The following is a 23,142-nucleotide window of genomic DNA, read 5'->3' as shown; positions in this document are numbered from 1 at the left end:
GAGTTGCGTAACTTTCCAGGCCAAAACATTTAAATTTGCATGTAGCGTCATCTGTTTCTTAAAACTAATGTGTTCTTACTTACATTTAATTAATTATTCACAATAATTTCTTACAACAAATATTTTTTAAACATCTTTTAAAATTTGCATGATACTGTAAATGCGTTCGTTATTTCATGATTACCTTAAAATTTTAGATCTACGACGATTACAGTTCCATTGTAAAACTATCTTCTGCTGATCTGTCTCCACAATTCAAATTAAAAATGACTTTATACACTTCATTAGTATTGCATTGTAGGACTAAAATAATACGAAGTTTATTATAATATTTCATACTTTTGCACAGATAACTGGTTTCATGAAAAGATTTAAGGGCATGCCAATGGGAATCTCTGTTGCCGAGATCTTCTTTATAAAGCGAAACTTTTTGATAAGAGTAAGTAGATTTACTATAATTGTTTAATAGATTTTCACTAAATAACTTTCTTGTTGTTGTAGGTGGTGAGTGCATTGTATTCCATTTTCTCATCTTTGGTAGAATTGAGTGGAGTGATGGCAAAAAACAAGAAATGTTCAAGCAGCCTTTCTGTATTTAATAATACTAATTATTAGTTCTTATATACAGGTTACTAAACTTTTAGAATAGTTTTCACAGGATGCCACATTACCAAATATTTCAGATTATTTAGATTCTGTCCATCAGTGGGAGAGGTAGTAAAATTGTGAGTTCACGACTTGTCAACCTGCTGGCGGCGTGTTTTTCGGGTTCCATTCATATTAGTAACACTGAAATAAGGTCTAGTGTTTCATGGGTGAACTAATGGGGACATTCCTTTTCGCGGGATCGCCCATGTGTCGCGTTGCCAAAAACAAGTCAGGGGCAGATGCTGGAATTTTATTGAGATGCCACTTCATATTAATATCTATATCCTCCGCGCTGTAGTTGTACTACGGAAAACTTTTTTCTATTTGACATTTGAAGATTTCAGGTAGTGTGTACGTACCCTCCGCACCCCCGTGAATTTTGTCGGCCGAATAGCCGAGCTGTCAAGGTGGAAACATACCGCTTTGTAAGATCCGGGATCGAGTCTGGACTGCTCGAAAATTACCTAGGAATTTTCGAAGGATGGTTCGTATGGATATGTTGAGCCCTGTCCCTCATCACCTGGTTGAACACATATTAAGCTTGCTAAAAACAGGCTCCTTTAGTGACAACAACCAGAGAGTTAAAAATACTTCTGGATCCACTTGACATATAAACCAAATCTTACTGGGATTAATACTATATGTAAAAATACACGTTTGATAAATTTTACGATTTACAGATAAGGCATTTCGAGTGACATTTGAAAATGATTTGCTTAAGGAAACAATTATTTTCTTTTTTATTGCAAATTTTCAAAATTTACTTGACGCATATAAATATTTATTTTTTAATGTAATTCACTTCTATTTGAAGAAAGTAGCAAATTCCGGTTAGAAGGAAAAATTGTAAACTTATTTCCATTGCTATTTTGTAGGATCACGGACTTATTTGTGGTTAGTTATTACCCTAACAGACGTTATGTGGCCCAGGCCATAATATTGCAGTGTGACGTTAAGAAAATAGAAAATGTGTTATAGTTTTCAGCGAATCGTATCCGGTAATGTTTCAAAATGATAAAACTCTATTAGTACAGTATATTGTTATCTCACTCGAGAACACAGCGCCACGCTGCAAATTATATTTGTCTTGTCTGTATTTACAAATTATCGCTAACACATTTCACATTTCCTGGCTTTTACTGTGCATATTCTTGACTTCTATGTAAAGACAGTAGATGATTGTATTTGGTATAAATAAATTTGCGTGTTTTGAATCTTTATTAAAATTTTTTTTATATTTTTATTTATTATACAATAGAGAAATGCAATTTCGACACCGGGCGTGAGTTAGTGAATTCTCATAACGAAATTCTTCATTTATTCTGGCATCTCTCTAAACAGGAAATCTTCGTCATTTCGACACTGAAGGGAGCAAATAATTCGAATTATTTGAACTTTTTTTTAATTTTCGAACGAAATTAAGACATTATTTTAATTTTATTCCAGATTTACGAGAAAAACTAAGATTCGCAGGGCTCCGTACATTAAATCTCTTGGGACACGTGAACCCTTTCTCGTGGGGTTGCCCTATCCTTAAACGATTTGTAACTGTTTTTTATCACAGAAAACTTTTTACCGATGATCAAATTAAAATTACAATATTTGCCATTAACCGAAAATTTGTTTTAACGAATCGTGATTGTTTGTTCGAGTAACGTGGTACCATTGTGTTTGTTTAACGCGATTGTGATATACTCAGTATCATCCATAAATTAATAAGCCTGTATTACTGGGCAATTAATGAAAAAATTAACAGAAAAATTTCACCCGGCAACCAGGATGGTATAGCTTTAATGCATCAATTTGAATATTGATACTTATGATGGTGTCTAAATAAATACCAGTTGTGTCACTATCTGCTGCAGTATGGACTCTATGAAACGAATAGAGTGAAACGAATAGAAACGATATGAAACGAATAGAGTGGTGTCTTATGAAACGAGTTTTTATTTTAAAATACAGTAGAGCGTCGATTATCCGAATCAATTGGGAAATTCTGGTTGTTCGGAAGATGGATGTTTCAGATAACCAATTGTGTATCAAAAAATATATTAATTTATTTCATCTTAAGATTTTTCTCTGTTGCGTGTCGCTTCGCGTTGAATTTTCGTCGATTTTAAGCCTAACGAAGACTATTGTATCGATAAAAATTACTTTTTTATTTTGTACAAACAAAATAAATATATTGAAAAATTCAAAAACAATAAAAAAATTATACTTCAGATGTTAATTTAGTATCAAAAACGTAAAATATTTGCGTAGCCCAAGACATAGCCAAAGATTGCAGCGCCACAGCACTGGCGAAAATTTAAATTTGCCGACTGGAATTCTTTCGGATGATTGACGTTTCATATGATTGACTTTCGGATAATCGACGCTCCACTGTAGTAAAATTATCGTCATTACATCGAAATCTACCATAATATTCTTGATTTTGCATATTGTTTCTTTTCTAATGGTGTAAAACACTCGTTGTTTGAAGAGCGTTTTATTTTCACTGATGTTTCATGTATAGAAAAGAATGGAATATTCTCAAATATGGTGCTCCGAGTTATTTGCAAAATTTTACTTTTCAGACCCCTGAACCGATAAAAATAAAAAATCAAAAATTCTTGTATAAGTGTATAATACAAATCCGTGTTTAAACTTTCCGAAACAAAAGATAGCATTAGAATGAATGATACAATGGCGATACAATGTTGAATTCAAACGTATTTAAAGCTTTAATTTTCAAATTTAATTTAAGAGGTGTGATTTATAAAATTAACGTTCAATTAAATTAATTCAGTTATTTATTCGCTACGATTCTTGAGTATTATCGTTTTCTATGCTTAATTTGTATTTTAATAATGGTCCGAGAAGTGTTCGAAGCGCATTAAATTTTATTTTCAATATTCGAGCTCTTCTTTCATTATTGTGAGGTATCATTGCTGGCTTTTATTGTTACTAGTTAAAATATTATACAGTATTATACAAATTTACAAATGTTGATATGTAATAAATGTAAAAGTTTTATTATTATTAAACTATTTATTCAACGTTAATCGACAATGGAGAGAAACACGGCGAGTAGCACTCAAGTTAGTTACTTGAGTGCTACTCGCCGTGTTTGATTGATACGATTGATTGTTTGATTGATTGTTTGATTGATTGTTTGATTGAAACGATGGCATGATTGATACGACTGAAGATTTCGCGCCCGATGTTTGGCCATGGGAGTGAGGAATCTGAAAAAAGAAACTGACAAGCTATTTTATTTATTTATTCATAATAAACGTAACACAATAAGAAACAGATACCACATCTCCATAACAGTATAACATCCCATTCTAAGTAATCAGAGATCACTTTATTTTCATTAAAAAATTCGTTTTTATAAATATATTCCAAAATGTAGTTACGTTTATCTTACTAAACGTAATTTACTACTTCAGTACGGCTTAATGGCTAATACATAAAATAGACAGAATAAAAGAGTAAACAATTTTACAAGCTGTGGAGTCGCGTAAAAATCTACCGACTCCGACTTTTCCTTATCATCCGACTCCGTTTTATATACATAACAAGTTGGTAAGTAAAAGGCAGTCGGAGTCGGCGGGTTTTTTGACGACTCCGACTCCGACTCCGGCTAAAACACCAAAACTCCACGACTCCGACTCCGGCTAAAACACCAAAACTCCACGACTCCGACTCCGACTCCGACACCACAGCCCTGTAATTTTAGTCGAAAGTACAGTACCTTTGTAATCAGTTCAACAAACAAAAGATCTTTAATGATCTCAACCGTTTCGTGTGTACAACATTCCCTTTTATATAAATGGCAAATTATGTATAATCTCTTATATCTGGCTCATATCTTGTGATGCAGTCGCTCTTACAATAATATCTGAAAGACGAAAACGATCATAAATCAAGATAATATTAAAAACTTTGAAACGTTAATAGAAAGTGAGCAAAGTTTTCATATTTCACAAACGTTTTCGAAGAATAACATGAAGCGTTGCTCATTATACTTATTTGGTCCTATTTTTTCTACTGTAAAAGTATATTGACTAGATTTGCTCGATTCGTGCAAATGCATAGAGGGAGAAAACATGAAAAATAAAACGTTCTTCGACAAATTATTTCAAAGTTAATGCGAATTTCGTTGTAGCTTGGGGGCTGTCCATAAATTACGTAATGTATTTTGGGGTGGGTAGGAGCCAAGGATTTCTTACCAAGGAGTAACGGGTAATAGATCCCGTCTTACGTAATTAATATTTATAGTTTTACTTTTTCATCTCGTTGAGTGGTGGCGTTTTGAATTTGGCTTCAATTTGGCGGTTTCTATTAAAAACGGTCCTTATCTCATGTGACGTGAGAGAGTAATAACTCTAGCAGATTCACGCTGTACACATTTCTTCTCATAAGAGAAAGACCGTATGGTGGTTTCTTGTTTTTTTTTTAGAATAAGTGCATCACCCCTGTGGGTGTATAATTTCAAGAATACATAAACTAAAATACACGATACAAAGTAAACATAAAATTATTATTCGGCTTTTAGTGAAAACTAAAATGTAAAACTAGAAATCAGAATATATAAATAGTCTTTTCTTCCGTATTTTTTTAATTGTAAAAAGCATCAAACAGTAGTTTCTGAACAACCTTATCGAGTGGACATGACCACCTGAAACAAAGTGTAAAAATTTCTAATTTCAGAAAAAGTTTATCTTCATCGTAAATTGGACTATGATCGATCGTATGGTCGACGGTGTCCAGGTTTTCTGTACAAAGGGTGCTGAGTTTAAATATTTAGTTCGTTTTTGGCGAAATTTAATTCGTTGTCAGACGAGCATTTGATATTCGGCTGTAAATGGTACAGTATATTACAGGTAACATTTTTAGAAGCAGAGAAAAAATTATCTGTAATAATATAAGATATCACATTATCAATTGGTGTCTACTTGACCAATGAAATAGTGCCATTTCGTACCTTTCAAGTATAACGCTAGATTTGAGAATGGTGGGCTAAAAACCTAAACTCTTTATGTGGTTTTACAAGAGCCGGTGGCGCAATGGTAGCGCGTCTGACTCCAGATCAGAAGGTTTCGTGTTCGAATCACGTCCGGCTCACTCACTACTTTTATTTTTATATATAATTATACTTTATAATACAGCTCAGCTACACATGTATAAATACAACCATCAAATTTCTTTACATAGAAGTCACAAGTATGAACACTAAAAGCGTGGCAATGTGTAAACAATAATTTGAAAGTGCACACAAAAGATATAAAATTTGCAGATATGACCAACAGAGTATGACCGTTTCGAAATATTACCGAATACGATTTTCTGAAAACTAACACATTTGCACTTCGTTAACTTCACATTGCAAAACCCTTGCCTGGCCCACAACCTCCCTTCGGGGAATGTTCAATCTCAAATAGGTACGTGATCCCATAAAATGATAATAAAAGTAAGATTACAATTCTATCTCTGACCTGAATTCGCTACTATAGATATTTTCAGATGGTAGTGAACTATTTTGAAAGATAAATATTTACATGCGCCACGTAAATTTTGAAAATTAGCAATTCAACAAAGTATAATTGTTTCCGTAAACAAATTATTTTTGAATGTTATTCAAAATGTCTTATGTGCTAATCGTAAAATTTATCAAACGGCTATTTTTAAACCTTATAATATAATGAAGATGGATTCATAATAATAAGCGCAGAGCCCGAAACGGTTAAAAGTTGAAAGTTGAGTCATGAAAATGCATACTAAAAAAAAATTTGGTATCGACATCACTTGTCGAGTTTCATTCGTCCTAACTCACAATAAACATATTTATAATTTTCTCTGAATACTTCAAATTCAACTATTCGAAACTCTCCCTATCGTTACTATCTAAACTAATGGATACAATATTACAACAACTAATAATAATAAAAGAAAGAAAGCCACTAAGGTGCCAGGTCTTCTTTTATAATTGTTCTTCTTTTAATTTTGCATATGTAATTATTGTATATAAAGAATAATAAGAGTTAGTTGCATTATTAGATTAGTAATTAATTTAAATGTAGAAGTTTAATAAAACGGGACACAGAAAGCCGTTTTCGACTTACCTCGGCGTCTTCTGTCTTCACCCGACCGGGCCTTATACATGCAGGAGACTCAAAGGACTCTCCATCTCTCATCGGCCTCTTTACTCGAGCGAGCCTTAAAGAAACTTGACACAGAGAACTCTCTTCACCCTGTCAACATCTGTCGTCACCCGAGCAAGCCTTAATGATTCAGGATAAAGAGATTATTGTGAAATTAATATTGTATTATTTGTTATCTAAATTGTTATCTAGACTTATAGATTCTATTTTAGATAGATATACCTTATTCCAAAACATCGAAACTGTTAAAATCAACACGTAATTATAAATACTTGTTAGATTAACAAATTTTTTATTTCCTATTTTGATAATTTTCAGTTGCAATGCAAATTTTTACACTGTAAATCATAAGAACACTTGAAACTTTTGAATAGTTGATTGTTTTTATAATATTAACACAAATTTTTTGCAGTTAATAACAATATCTACATACCTTAATAATTAAATACATATAATTTTTTTCTTTGATTATGTTTAACAGAACCGTAATTAGGATTTCCTGTAAGTCTTTTGAATGAATAAATAAATAAATAAAATACATATATCAATTATTGTATGCTATAATATATAGAACTGTATTTAATTTTTAGTTTTCATATATCCCTTAACAATTAAATATTCAAATTTTTAAAATTATTTAATGGAAAAGAGAATTTCAGAACTTTTTTATTAATACTTTNACAATATTCAATTCTCCCAACACTTTCTTTAAGGTGTAGGGAGAATAGAAAGAAACCTATGAAAAAGTTTTGTTTATACTGTACTTTTTGAGGATTTATTGCATATTAAACGGATACTTTCGTCAACTGACTTTAATATTTCTTTTATACCTGATGATAATTTAATTTTTGTCACGTTATGTAAACTTTGTCTATGTCATGTCATTCACTAAATATGTTATTAGGGGCAGACAAATGAAAACGAGACAGACTATATAACAAGTGTGGCACGAAACTTAGTAATGCGGGTAGGTGTGTATATAGAAGTGCTCTCTATTGGGAATCAGGAAGGAACAACGTGAACGTTGACCGCTGCGCCATTTATCTGTTAGACGCGCTCGAAGTGAGGTCGGCGAGTCATGTGTGCGTCCAACATCACTATGGAGTAGCGCTGCTTGTTGACTTTCTGGAACAAGGCGCAACAATTGACGAACAGCGGTACGTAGAAACTTTGCATAAATTGAAGCGTGCTATCAAATCCAAACACCCAGGAATGTTGACAGACAGCATCATTCTGTTGCAGGATAATGCCCACCCACATGTTACCAAGATTATTTTAACAAGGGTATTCCATACACATCCTCCACACAGTCCCGATTTCTCCCCATGCTATTTCCATATTTTTACAGCCCCGAAGAAAGACATCCGTGGCCATCAATTTGCTTCGGACGAAAAGGTGCACGCTTAGGTACAATCATGGTTCCGTAGGCAACCGTAAACATTTTTCTATGAAGGCATTGACCGTCTTGTCTCACAGTGGGATAAATGTATTAACAATTATGGCAATTACTTTTAGAATAATAAACAGTTTACTTACTTTTTTACCATCTATCTCGTTTTCATTTGACTGACCCTAATACAATTGCTTTTCTAATTACTGTATAAGCTATACATAATAGTGTCTCGAAGACCGAAATAGTAAATTGTAATTAAACGTTGTTTCTCGAGTCTTTCCTACGCTTGATGTAAATACATTTATCAAATAATGTTAATTTGATTTGTATTATACTTTATATCTGAACATCTTTTTCATTTTAGTCTATGTTATTAGTATAAATTTTATACTCTAATGAAGTCAATGCTTTCATAATTTATTAAACTTATTACATAAGCCTTATAAAAAAGATTTAAAATATTTTTACATTACATTACTTCAAACCCACGTGTTTAAATCATATCTGAAATGATTGCTTAATAAGTACGCAATTAATTTTTTATTTAAAATTACCAATATTAGCATGCACAATTAAAAGTTATGGTGCTCGCAAGTTTGTTCCTTCAAGGAATAAGTTGACATTTTTGTGTGTAAACAAACAACTGGCCCGGTTATACATTGTCAATATGAATTGTCGATATGATTGTGAACTGTTTTCTCACTAATGTGTTCTGCGAATTGACAAGACTATTTCTTGTTTATAAAATCGGACTGTCGTTTTCCTGACCAGCATAGAGGTATGAAAAAGTACAGTACATGTCGAGAGTTGATATATGGCACAGACTATTAGGTGCCCAAATCATTTGCGCATAAAAAATCCAGACTCGTAAATAGTCAAGGGACCAAGAACCGAGTCAAAATAAAATCCAAAATGACCACCCTCTTCTACAAACAGGCACAACAGACATCTCTCCCCACCGAAGACAGTTGAAGCAGAGTATCACCCACAGTCATTCTAAAAAGTGAACTCGGATCTTAGGACTGAACACGTAGTTTCTTCTATGTTAAATATAATTTGTAATCTAATTTTGTAAATTTGGGAGTGCTTCAAATATGACGTTAAAACGGTTTTATATCGTTACAAGTGGGTTTTTTAACATTATCTAGTATAGTAAAATCGTGGGACCGATAAAAATTTGATTTGTAGGGTAGGCCTTTCGCCCTTTGACCTCACTTTTCTCCTAAACTGTAACGAGGACAAATATCTTTTTACTTTATTTAGTTAATCTTTCAATTCGACAGCCGTGCCAAACTTGAATTTATATTATATCTCGACACTATTGTAAATATCGCATAGACGATCGAAATTAAGTAAATTATTCGCAAGGATCATTTCTCAGTTAATTCTTACCGGCAGAACACGTGCCGGTAAGAATTAACGCGCGACCTACAGATTTCAGCCACGCCACTACAGACCTTATATTAGGTTGTCGTTACATCCAATGACGTTATCATCGGGTTACCAAAGATTGGAAAATGAGAACGAGACCCTCCTTGAGCGTCAAAATGATTCCGCTTAGTAGTGAGTCTCCGAGACATAAGTCTTGTCCCAAATACGACTTTGCCGTTTTACTTGCTTTCTGATTAACGTAGTTCATTACGTAAGGAAACTAAATATTAAATTCAATTTAATATTACTTTTATTTCAAAATTACGAATGTGAATAAGTTACATTACATAAGCGCTTATGAGGTTTGAGAGTCACTGTAAATAAGTTAGCCAATGTTTTTTTTTTTTTGGAGTACAAAACATTCATATATAAACACTTCACATTTTGATGAGCTGTTTAGCTTGTGAGGGAGATGTGACGATCACTAATTCTAATAAAAATTAGGAGTCTTCGATTGCAAAAATGATTCTCGGCACCGCAGAAAGATTGATTGAGACTCCCAAAAACTGTCTTGATTATCCAAAGTGAATGCCATAAAAAATCTAAAATTTTAATATATTTTACATCCTTCAACTAAAATTACTTAAATTATAATAATCGTCATTAAAAATTTGGTATTACAATAAAAAACCGTGATTTCATACTCTTCAATTTATAAAATTTTGTGGTGTCAGGAAAACTCATACGTAGTCATTTTTCCATTTTTTTATAAGAAAAAATCAATTACAACGGCCCATTAAAAAGTACTGAGACTTTCAGTGTAGTCCACCTGCAGATAAAATTGAAAACTCTGATGTAGAACAATACTATCATCCGAAGACAATTAAATGCCAAATTCTAACAAAGCCGGTCTATTAATTAATACAATAAATTTATTTCCACCACACGAAAACAATTATTGTAGTGCAGTCATCAGAACAGTTGTAGTTTATATGAGAACACGCTATTTCTGTTAGAATGATTGATAAATAGGACGGTAAAAAGTTATAAGTAACATATTTCACTACAGGAAACACTTCTCTAAATGCTCAAGTTCTTGAATCCTCGCACTCTGTACACGCGTAATGAAAAATATATGCGAAACATCACTTCTGTATTATTTTCAGTTCACAATATTTCAGCCTTTCCAATTTCTCTTTGATAGTCGTATAACCAATTTTATGTTCTTCAATATAAACAGGAAAAGCATTCACTTTCTCACCATAACATAATGTGAGCTTGTAAATATAACGGTGGTCTGCGAAATCTAAATGATGTCTAGTTTCGTCTTCGAACGAAAATACTTCAATATCTTTGTAAAAGATGACGCATTTTGTTTGATCGTCCGGTATATTATTTCTGTTGCAAACATTCTTCAATTCCTTTATCAAATCTGACTTGTCACTAAGTATAGATGATATTTAGACGATATAAATTTATACATGATATTTCGACGTAGAGTAAACGAATAATTAAAAATATTGAAACCTGGAATGTTTGGAAACAATAATATTTGTATTTCGGTTGTTTCGGTTGATGAGTACCTACAATGTGGAGGAAATGCGTTTCCATACCAGTTTCCTGGAATTAAAAACGTGATTGTTATTAACAATTAATAAATAATTTCAAACTTACATAGTACAACTACTTACCAGGCATTAAATGCATAAAGTAAATATGACTTGGAATTGGAGCAAGTGTATTTTCACCGAATCCATTAAGACCATATGTAGACAGAACCATAAGTCTAGGTTCATCTCCTAAAATGAACCAATTGTATTGAAAATTATTGTCGAACCCAACGTAGGGACGTAGAATTTCCGATTCGTACATTGCTGTGATTATTACATTAACAGGAATTTTCTGTTTAAATAAATCAGAATTTTACAGCAAATGTAAATTTACTTACATAATGTGATTAATGAAAACTTATTTTACAGCAATTCAATTATTCTAAAAGTGCTGTATAAATGTATTGACGTTAATGTTTATGAAAACTCTTCAGATCCGTTTAAATTATGAACTTTTCTACAAATAAATATATAATAATTCTGTTTAATCGATAGGATTTCTTAAATTTAAAATTAAGATTTCAACAAATACGAAATTAAAAAAATAGTCAATTATTGCCGTTTCATTAAACATTTTTAAAATTAAAAACCAGGGCTATGGAGTCGGAGTCGTGCAGTTTTGGTGTTTTAGCCGGAGTCGGAGTCGGTAGATTTTTACGTGACTCCACATCCCTGTCAAAAACATAATTACAACTTTAAATAACATATGAGAATGTCGTAAAACTTATATTGGTGCCAAAAAAACTATATTTTTACGCCATTTGCGTAAATTACATAAAAACTTACATCCTTAAAAGGACAGTCTAAATCGTCTTTTAAAAGCTATACATCGTTATCCTATTGATGAAATTGAAGTTTAATATAGACAAATAATAAAAACACCTCACGTAGACAAACGAACTCCGAGTTAAGACACAGCACTGAATCCATCGATGACTTTGAAATCTACAAATGTTTAGATTCAGTAAGAGAAAACTAACAATTTTACGCACAAATCGCGTAAACTCCACAAAATCAAGAAGTAAAATTCGTTATTTCAGTAATTAATATTTTCTAAACTGAATTCCGTAAGAAATGGTTTATGTTAAATCGAATTTGGAATTTTGAACGTTTGTAGCAATTATATAATCATAGGATTTAATCAACAAAATAATGTTATAATGATTACTCTTGTAATCGCTGTTACTCGGTGATACATTATGTTTTCGATGACATCTCTCCATTGGGTACACACTCGCCTGCATAAATCTAATTCTGCATCTTTCAAGTATCCAAATATATTAATTGTTATTATTTCTGGCAATTCTGTGATTTACATGCAGCCACGTGGCGATATTGCACATATTTCCGAAGTTTTTTCAAGTGTGGTTTCTACTCTCGATATTTTCTCAGTAAGAACATCAGCTTATTCACAGTATTTTTTCAGCCAACTATAATATTAGGAGAGTATACAACATACCTATACAAAACTATACATAAGTTTTATAGAATCTTTAAAACTATCTTCAATTAAAGCATACCTTGAGTACGGCTGTTATTAAAGTTGTACACAATTAATTAAACCTTTCACTTATAAAACAGTTCTACAAAATCCTTGATCTAAAACATACCTTGGACAACAATTATCAAATTGGTATACAATTGATTATGCTTTCCACTCATAAATCTGTTTTACGAAATCCTTATTTCCTCTGATACGCATTGACAATATAATACGAATTTACATAACTTCTACAATATAAATTTACATATCTGACATCTACTATATTTTTACAATGTATGATTGTTGATTTATTTAACGTTTCAATATTTAATATTATAGATTATTATATGAACTAATGACATTACAATGTCTTGAAGTTGGTAAACATGATCAACAGTTAATATAAATTTACATATTATTTGATTCCCATTACAACATTACAGTTTTTTGTTATTGTTGATTTATTTAACAGTTCAATAATTATTATTAATTAGCACATTAATCACAATAATAATAGTTTGAATCTAGTGAATACAATTAATATAAAATTTTTAACCAGTTTTCATTTATCGAGATGCATTTATCGGCTTGTTCAGGATCTATTCTTATTGTTTTATCTGTTTTTTTATTTATTTCTGTTTCCCAAATATTAAGGATTCTGTTTGGGTATCCTAAAAGAATAAATGTTTTCTTTAGTGTATTTAAATGTTCGATTTGTTTAGTATTTATACTAGTTCTATTTTTGATTTTAGTGTATTCCATATTAAATATGTTTTGTTTTATATGAAGTGGTATGTTAGAATTATAGTTNTCACCTATATAAAATTTTTTATTTTCGCATGTACACGGAATTTTATAGACTACATTTTTACTTTCTTCTTTATTTGTTATATTTGTTTTGTTAACTTGTTTTGCATTTAATCTGGAGAGTAGCTTATCGTATGTCGGTACTAGTTTTACATTAATTTTTTTGACTTCTTTATTAACTTCTTCGTATAGACCTTTTATGTATGGGAAACGAATGTATTTTATTTCGGCTTGTTTAGGATCTATTCTTATTGTTTTATTTGTTTTTTTATCTATTTCTTTTTCCCAAATATTAAGGATTCTGTTTGGGTATCCTGAAAGAATAAATTTTTTCTTTAGTGTATTTAAATGTTCGATTTGTTTGGTATTTATACTAGTTCTATTTTTCATTTTAGTGTATTCCATATTAAATATGTTTTGTTTTATATGAAGTGGTATGTTAGAATTATAGTTAACTGTGGTATTNATGCAGATCTTAACCTTTTAAAAATTACAAACTTTTGATATAATATTCGTCCCTGACCATTGATTTCTGATCAAATAATTTCACCTTTTTATCTACTTCCAATAATAGAGGGCTTTGGACTTTTAATAAAAGTCCAAGGCCCTCTATTATTAAGAGTAGATAAAAAAAATATACCAAATGAGAAACGATGAAGTTGCAGAATCTGTATTATTTATCTGCGGCCGATTGAAAAAATCATTTTCTGATTTTGTTAAGTATTAATTGATGATAATTATTTTTGAGTCCCCGGATAAGGAAGCCTAACCCGCAATTTGCGTTTCCTTTCAGTTCGATTCTCATATATATGGAGGCTTCGATGCACTTCTTGTTTATGTCTAGTTTCTCGTGAATACGTGCTTCGAAATCTTGAATACCTCTGCTCTCGACTGTCTTTTCTACACTAGCCATTCTGGCAGTTGTGCAGTTTAGGGGGTACGGCTGTGTTGATGTAAATAAATATAATTCAATTTTGTTTTAGACATGAAAGAGATTAGGCCATTTAAAAGCAGAGCAGTATTATTAGTTGTATATTGCATTGTTATACGTTATTATATGTTGATTTTAATTAATATTTAAAATGGAATAATGCTTTAATATTTCTATTAATGATGTATCGAAAGTTCAGCGAATTCTTCAGAAAAAAATAAGTTATCAGGAAACTCGTCAGAGATGAGTACTCATGTCACCGTATAGCACCGTCAAATGTCACATGTCGGCTTCGTACGCCGAAGTGCCGCTCCGCGACGAAAACAAACTTAAGTAATGGCGTCTTTGAACGGATTACATTCGGTAAGTATTCCGACAAGTTTTTGTTTATAACATATTTTATATGAATTATTCTCAAAACATTATACGCGTTTTGGAAATTTTCGAGTCGAATTAGCTTAGAATCTATTAATTTTATGGAAGAAAACCTTTCAAACAGCCGTACCCCTAAACTGCACAAGTGCCGCCTTTCTTATCAGAGTGATTAATATATTTATTATTTACTATATATTATCGACCTACACGGTTTCAGGCACCAAAAATCGAAAAATGTTACTCACCACACCAAAACACTTTCAACCAGATAGGACTTCTGTACTGCAATGAGAAAGCAAAATTGTAGACAAAATAACTCGTTTTATTCTTTCCTGCCAAAGGAAAAATTGCCTAATTAAGTGGAAAACTTCTGTAAACAATTATAAAATAAAATGGTTAAATTATTTATATGTATGTGTATTATAAGATTGGGTGAAAATAAAGAAATAAATATGTCCTAAGTTGTTGTGATCTTTAATTAAATATATATATAATTGATAAAAATATTAAAAATTTAACCTTAACTAATTATTATGGCTACTACTCTGTTTATGATTTATATATTCAGCACTTTTAATTTCGAAATAGATAAAACTTTAAATTTAAATTAAGATCAAATATTTACAATTTTCCGGTATTTTATCTATACAGTATATAATAGCCATTGTCGCGTCATGTCTGTAACGGTATCCATTGCCTAAACTGCCCACTAGGGGCGCCCTAGCGATGATTTTAAATTAACAATAAATTATTTTTATTTGTAATTGGAATTTATTACTTATACCACGGAGAATAACGAAAAGAACGAATAACGAACGAATAACGATTCATATATTAAGTAAATGAAACTTGCCTGGTGGGAATTTGTAAAAAACGCCGGCTAGGGGGCGTCCCGGGCTACTAGTACCCCATAAGGGTGCGACTAAATATCCAGATGGCACAACACGCTGATTGGTTAACTGAATGACGTTAACCTACTGAAATCGGAAATGTTGATCAATTAGCCTAAACTTTGTATTGTTGTTGTGAGAGCGGGCAGACATTATAATTATAGACATTACATCTAAAACTTGATAAAAGGCACTTATTTATAATTTCACTAGCTCTTGTGTGTATTGACATTAATGTTAAAATTATTGCAAAATTTTCAATTAAACTAAATTACTTGATATCAACGATTTTAATGTTGAGAGAGTTTTAAACATCAAGAAGTATCTTTTATCTGTTTTGCATTTCAATAAAGCTATTTCAATATCAATATAAGTGTCAGGAAAAAGTAATGTTGCATTTGAAATGCAACATCATGCAACATTACTCTTTCCTGACACTTGTATTGATAAACAATTTCCATGATGAAGTGGTATGAAAATTCTTATTTAAAACATACTCAAAGGAATTTAAATACTTACAGTATTATTGATTTGTAAAAGAATTTATACAAGAATTCCATACTTTTAATTTGAAAAATGGTCATACAAATTTGATTAAACATATTTACAGATATATCTATTATGGAACTGGATACATAAAATTTCTGTAAATTTGAAAAGTGTTGTTTCTTAACACACAGATTTTGAACTGACATTGAAAAGCACAAAATATCTATTGACAGAAAGAACTGTCAATCCTAACNAAACATATTTACAGATATATCTATTATGGAACTGGATACATAAAATTTCTGTAAATTTGAAAAGTGTTGTTTCTTAACACACAGATTTTGAACTGACATTGAAAAGCACAAAATATCTATTGACAGAAAGAACTGTCAATCCTAACTAAAGCATTAAAAACTTTTTCTGATGAGAGTAATCTATGGAGAATATTCTTTATTTAAAATTGTTCAGTAACTTTTACATTTAAACATTATAATTTGTAAAGCAAGATTTGTGAAAATTTCTCTTTCAGAGGTATACAAAACTTAGCTAATTTTATTGTTTCATCTATATAATATAGATGAAACAATAAAATGCATGTGACAAATTCAAAAAATATTCTAACTCGTCTTAATTATAAATTTCATCCTTTCTTGACCTTTTTATGATTAATATTTGTAACAAAGTATAAATGTTCTATTATTTATTATCTGTGCACGTAAAACTCACGTAAATAATAGTGCACTAATCTCACTATTAAAATGATCTATTGTGTATGATTTGGTTCAGAGGTGCATAAACATCAAGTATGAAGCTAAAATGTTCAAAAAATAAATAAATAATCTTAGTAATTTATTAAGTAAAATTAAACTATTTTAAAATTATTCGTATAAATTTAAGAAAGCATGCTAGCTGAACTTTATACTGTATTTTCACTTTATACTCACTCAATATTACAACTCAAAAATAATCTATTTCTGCACGACTTCGTTCTGACGACCACAAAATATAATCGACCAGCATTTTTTCTTTGGGTGGGTTGACGTCATTCAGCCGACCAATCATCGCGTTATGCCATCTGGATATTTAGTCGCATGTCCCCAGAGTCGGTAGATTAACTGGTCTTTCGAGTAATAGTTCAAACGTAGCTAGAGACAGTATTTGCCGCTAGTTGGCGCCACTGTTGGCAAAAGAGCGTTGTTCTTGCTGAAGTCAGTGATTTGGACCAATAATAATTNACCCACTGTGACTCAGGCAAGGATAAAAAGTTACACGACTCACTGAGGATTAAGATTACATAAAAAACATATAAATATTTACCTTTGGTGTTGTCTTTTCGGATTAGATGGTTCTTAGATGGTTCTTCATTTCTTGTGAGACATCGCGTTGATCGTTTTTGAGGTACAAACTTACTAATGTACTTAGGACAATTAGGGAAGTTTGATGGATATTCATATGACGTTAATGCCCAGCGATCTCGTGGAATTTATACTTTCTCTTTATTTATAATATTGGAGAAGGTTTATAAAATAAATCTACTCGCAAAATGTACGTCACAAACGTAACATTTATTGTTGAATTTTCTAATGGTAGCTGTATTACGTATTATATAGGTAAATGTCTCTTCAATCCGAACAAAATTTCGGTAGACTTTCTCACAGCTCTACAGGTTAAAAATCTCCTTTATTGTTTCACAGGTGCATTTCGGGCAGGAAAATTAAACTTGCCCGAAATGCATCTGTGAAACAATAAAGGAGATTTTTAACCTGTAGAGCTGTGAGAAAGTCTACCGAAATTTTGTTCGGATTGAAGAGACATTTACCTATATAATACGTAATACAGCTACCATTAGAAAATTCAACAATAAATGTTACGTTTGTGACGTACATTTTGCGAGTAGATTTATTTTATAAACCTTCTCCAATATTATAAATAAAGAGAAAGTATAAATTCCACGAGATCGCTGGGCATTAACGTCATATGAATATCCATCAAACTTCCCTAATTGTCCTAAGTACATTAGTAAGTTTGTACCTCAAAAACGATCAACGCGATGTCTCACAAGAAATGAAGAACCATCTAAGAACCATCTAATCCGAAAAGACAACACCAAAGGTAAATATTTATATGTTTTTTATGTAATCTTAATCCTCAGTGAGTCGTGTAACTTTTTATCCTTGCCTGAGTCACAGTGGGTCTCTCGGACCCTGTGTTTTAATATAAAATTATTAAATTTTATCTATCGCGTAAAAATACTACAATTTTACCGTTAAATTCTGCGCTTTCTTTTTTTTTCTTTCTTACTGTATTGATGAAAAAATTGCGTTTATGTAATTTGATAGCTATGTGACAATGTGTCGCTTATCTATCATTCTTTTATTTATATTATTCCAAAAAGATTAGGGTCTAATTAGCTAACTTCTAGTTGTTTGATTCTGTTTAAACGAGTAAGCATTTTTTCAGAATTGTCTAATGGAAAATTGACTACAATAAGAAAATCGCTCCCTCTACGTAAATCAAGGTAAAACTGTAAACAGATGCAAGATAATCGCTGTTTTCGTCGTTTTTCAGCTCCAATTTAGCTCTAATTTACATATTTATTTACGTTTTTTAAACAAATAAGTGTTTTGATAGAAACATTCCGTGGTAAAATTGCTGGAAGTTTTTGATAAGACATCTTGTTCAAGTAAAGTCAAATGAAAAATCGTTCTAATCGCATGTTTATCAGACTGAAAAGTAGTAAAAATATAAATATTTTCAGTATTTTTATAGTTAAAAAATGTTAACTAAAGATTGAGCTGGGTTCGTGAGACCCACTGTGATTCTCCGAGAGCTATCTCTCTGTGGCCCACCTTTCCTTATAAATACTTTAACATGTAGTCTTCCGTGCTAATCCGAATTCTTTCAATTTGCTGTTAGTGTAATCGTTACAAAAAAGTTGAATTTGCATAAATTTGAGCTTTTGTTATTCTGAACAACAACATTTGTCCGGATGCAATTTTATCTTAAGAAGCGAAAAAAGCAAGGGATAGGACTTCGCCAAGTTTGACCTATCCACTCACAAGTTTCGCCAGCACCTCACTGATGACGAGAAAGGCTTAAGTTTAAAATTTGAGCTCTCTAGACCCAGTGGTGTTCTTTGTCTAGTACCATCTGCACCGCCAAATGAATGAGAAAGAGAAAAGTTACGGCTTTTATGCAGATCTTTGCACTTTTCAACTGCTTATATTTCGGCAACTCCTCTATAGAAAAGCCTGAAATTTTGCACGTTACCTAAGGAAACAAGTATCTTTCGAACGAGATATTCACATTTACTACAGACGTTTAAAAGACGGAGAAATCGGCAATTTTGATTTCTGTATCAGTGAATTTTCCACTTGGCGCTGTGACTGCGTTACAGCAGAACGGCCTTTTTGCTACGGAATTGACTAATTCGGCGCCGTAAATGCGCGACAGCAGTTTTGTTTGTGAATTCCCGAACAAACACCTATTATATTCTCCAGTTCATCGTACTCTATTTAATTACTTTATCGTCCGTTTCTATATTAAAAATATTCACGTTATTGTAAACCTAAACGACGACAGGGATGGAAATAAATATTGATAAAAGTAGAAACGTTTTAATAAATCTAAAAGTGTGCAACTTTAATATTTATTTTGATAAATATGCAATCTTAAAAATTAAATTTCACATTAAAGTTTATTAAATATGAAAGTTTATATACACTTCAGACAATTCGATTTACAAATTTAATTGTTGAAGTAATTTTAATTCTGGTTCGGACGTATACTGACTACAATGACAGTCGAACACCGGTTTAAATACAGTTTGAATGTCCGTACAATATAAGTTGCTTTGTCCATTTACAGACGATTAACAGAGTCTTTAAACTGGTAACATAAGCACTGCTTCATGTTTTGGTTGTCACTTTGCAGATCATCAGTCGTTGTTCTATGGACTTTAATCTAATTGAAGTTGAACAACCAGTGCAGAAATGTCTGTCCGTCAATTCAAAGCGGAAAAAAAGACCCAATCCAAGATGAAATGTCAATTCCAGTAAATTAAGTCGTAGCCGGGTGAAATGTCATTTCCGGGTGACAAAGTTGTATTCGGGTGGCAGAGTCATATCCGGTGAAAAGTGGACGTAAGTGAAAGTGACCTCGGAAGAAAAAAAATTTATTTTACGCAGCAGAAGAAGAGCCTTTTCCACCAAGGTTTCTTCTGCTTGACGGATGTTTCCACGATCACTTTGGACTCTCCTCGACACTCCACCGTCCATTCTGCAACTTCCGGGTATCGCAGTCCCAGGTAGTCGACCACAGTCGAGGCGCTATCGTCGGGAGTAATGACAACAACCCATTTAATGCACTCTTCGCTCTCCTCGACGTTTTTCGGTAGCACCCGAATCACTGGAAACGAAGCGCAAGACGACGAGGAACCTTCTTCTTTCACACCATTTGCCGAGGTGCGCCACTTCTTTAATTCCTTGAAATTATCCATTCTGCAAAAGAAAGAAACGACTATTATGAAAACACGACTCGCATTCGTTAAGAAAATCATTCGTCTTGTTAATTTCATTTTATGTACATTGTAAGATTTCTAATAAAAAAAATAATTTTAAAAATATCGTCTTAATTATAACAAAAAGTCACGAATGAATATTATAATATAATCTCTGTTAAATACAGTAATTTTAGCTTTCAAACGATTTTTAATGTTCGATATATAATTCGTTTCGTCTCTGTCAAGACCGATCAATTGTTATGGAAATAGAGATTCGTCTTAAAATCATTGTGATATTCGGCTTAACAATGTTCAAAAATACGTAAAATTAGAAACATCGTAGTCTATATTTACCGATAAAATCAACGCAAACGAAAGGAAACTGAGAAAAACACTCGAAACGAGAAAATGTTGACAGCACGAACTAAAAATCGAACCGTTCGCAATAACAATCAACGACCGCTCGCAACAATAAAACTCTGACAATTTGTTAGTACACAGAGTTTTATTGTTGCGTTGCCACGTTAATGTGGGCATAAACCTAATATTCTCGTGTTTTGTAATGATCATCTCGTTTAAACATGAATAAAAATTTCGATTTTATCACGACCCGAAAAAAATCAAACTTCGAATATAGGCCTAGTAATTCCAAATTTTATATCTCTTTGTAATTCACGTGAGCGACAAGCTATAATCTAGTAATAAAATTAAACTTTTCTTAAATTAAGTGTCCGAAGTTTATAGATAAAAGCTTATACATCGTAGAAACAATTACGCTCTGAACTATAACAAAGATAATGAGATCTATTGAGTGATTGATATATTTTTACATTCAGAGAAAATTATAAATTTTATTTTAGACGTGTAAAGCCATTTTTTAGACAAAATGTTAATGAAATTAAGCTTATCATATAATAAAAGTAATAAGAAGAAACTCATAAAAATTATTAGATAATAACGAAATACATTCGAGTATTTACAGTTACTAGTTCAGACGTGTAGAAAACCTACTCCCCCTCAGGCGTTGTGAAATGACAAGAATCGGGATAAAAGAGCTAGGAGTCAGTGAGCTTAAATGGATAGGAATGGGACACTTTGATTCAAATGACTTTAGGATCTTCTATTCTGGACATGATAAATTAAGAAAAAATGGAGTGGCTCTAATTGTAAAAAAGAATTTAGTAAATTTTGTTTTGGGTTATAAACCAGTTAGTGACAGAATCATAGTCTTGAGGATGCAGGGAAAACCAGTCAATCTGTCAATCATTCAAGTTTATGCTCCTACTACAGAAGCGACAGAAGANAAAATGGAGTGGCTCTAATTGTAAAAAAGAATTTAGTAAATTTTATTTTGGGTTATAAACCAGTTAGTGACAGAATCATAGTCTTGAGGATGCAGGGAAAACCAGTCAATCTGTCAATCATTCAAGTTTATGCTCCTACTACAGAAGCAACAGAAGAAGAAATTGAAGGGTTTTATGAAAAACTTCAAGAAACAGTTAATAATTTACCAAAAAAAGATGCACTCTTTATTCTTAGTGACTGGAATGCAAAAGTAGGAAAAGAAGAGACTCCAGGACATGTTGGAAGATATGGTCTTAAGAAAATAAATGATGCTGGAATACGACTAGTGGAATTCTGCATTTCAAATAAACTATTTATTGCAAATACATATTTCCAAGTACATAAACGAAGACTGTATACATGGACATCACCAGATGGAAATTTTAAAAATCAGATTGATTATATAATAGGTAGCAAGAGATGGAGGAATGCAATCAAATCAGCATGTACCAGACCGGGTGCTGACTGTGGGACTGNCATTCAAAACTGACAAAATATCTATTTACAGAAAGAACTAAACACGTAAATAATAGTGAACTAATCGCACTATTAAAATGATCTATTGTGTATGATTTGGTTCAGAGGTTTTTAAAAACTAAGAATGAAGCTAAAATGCTCAAAAAATAAATAAATAAATAAATAATCTTAGTAATTTATTAAGTAAAATAAAACCATTTTAAAATTATTTCTATAAATTTAAGAAAACATGCGAGCTAAACTTTATACTGTATTTTCACTTTATACTCACTCAATATTACAACTAAAAAATAATCTATTTCTGCACCACTTCGTTCTGACAACCACAAAATATAATCGATCAGCATTTCCTATTTGAGTGGGTTGACGTCATTCAGCCGACCAATCAGCGCGTTATGCCATCTGGATCATTAGATGTCCCCAGAGTCGGTAGATTAACTGGTCTTTCGAGTAATAGTTCAAACTTAGCTAGAGACAATATTTGCCGCTAGTTGGCACCACTGTTGGCAAAAGAGCGTTGTTCTTGCTATGTATACACTGAAGTCAGTGATTTCGACCTATAATATTTGTTTTTTTTTTATCTACATAAAAATGCCAACGTGCTTTGTGCCAGAATGCAAGGCAGTATATAAGTCATCGAACGAGAAGAGATATTTCTTCCGTGTTCCTAGCGA

The 23,142-nt window shown here is 31.9% G+C and overlaps 1 protein-coding gene and 1 non-coding gene across 2 annotated transcripts; both read left to right on the top strand.

Moving 5' to 3' along the window:
- The first annotated feature begins 5,688 nt into the window (after window positions 1-5,688).
- Trnaw-cca lies at window positions 5,689-5,760 on the top strand. Its single transcript has one exon. It is a non-coding gene; the product is annotated as a tRNA-Trp (tRNA).
- A 15,918-nt stretch (window positions 5,761-21,678) lies between these two features.
- Window positions 21,679-22,481, top strand: LOC111612899 (craniofacial development protein 2-like). The gene is made up of 2 exons (XM_023354187.1): window positions 21,679-21,828; window positions 21,981-22,481. The coding sequence occupies exons 1-2, from the start codon at window positions 21,679-21,681 to the stop codon at window positions 22,479-22,481; spliced, it is 651 nt and encodes a 216-aa protein (XP_023209955.1).
- Window positions 22,482-23,142: the final 661 nt, after the last annotated feature.

The sequence above is a fragment of the Centruroides sculpturatus genome, unplaced genomic scaffold (assembly GCF_000671375.1).
Source record: "Centruroides sculpturatus isolate CEXI.00-Female unplaced genomic scaffold, Cexi_2.0 scaffold1721, whole genome shotgun sequence".
Taxonomy (NCBI): domain Eukaryota; kingdom Metazoa; phylum Arthropoda; class Arachnida; order Scorpiones; family Buthidae; genus Centruroides; species Centruroides sculpturatus.
This window is presented reverse-complemented; position numbering and strand designations above follow the sequence as displayed.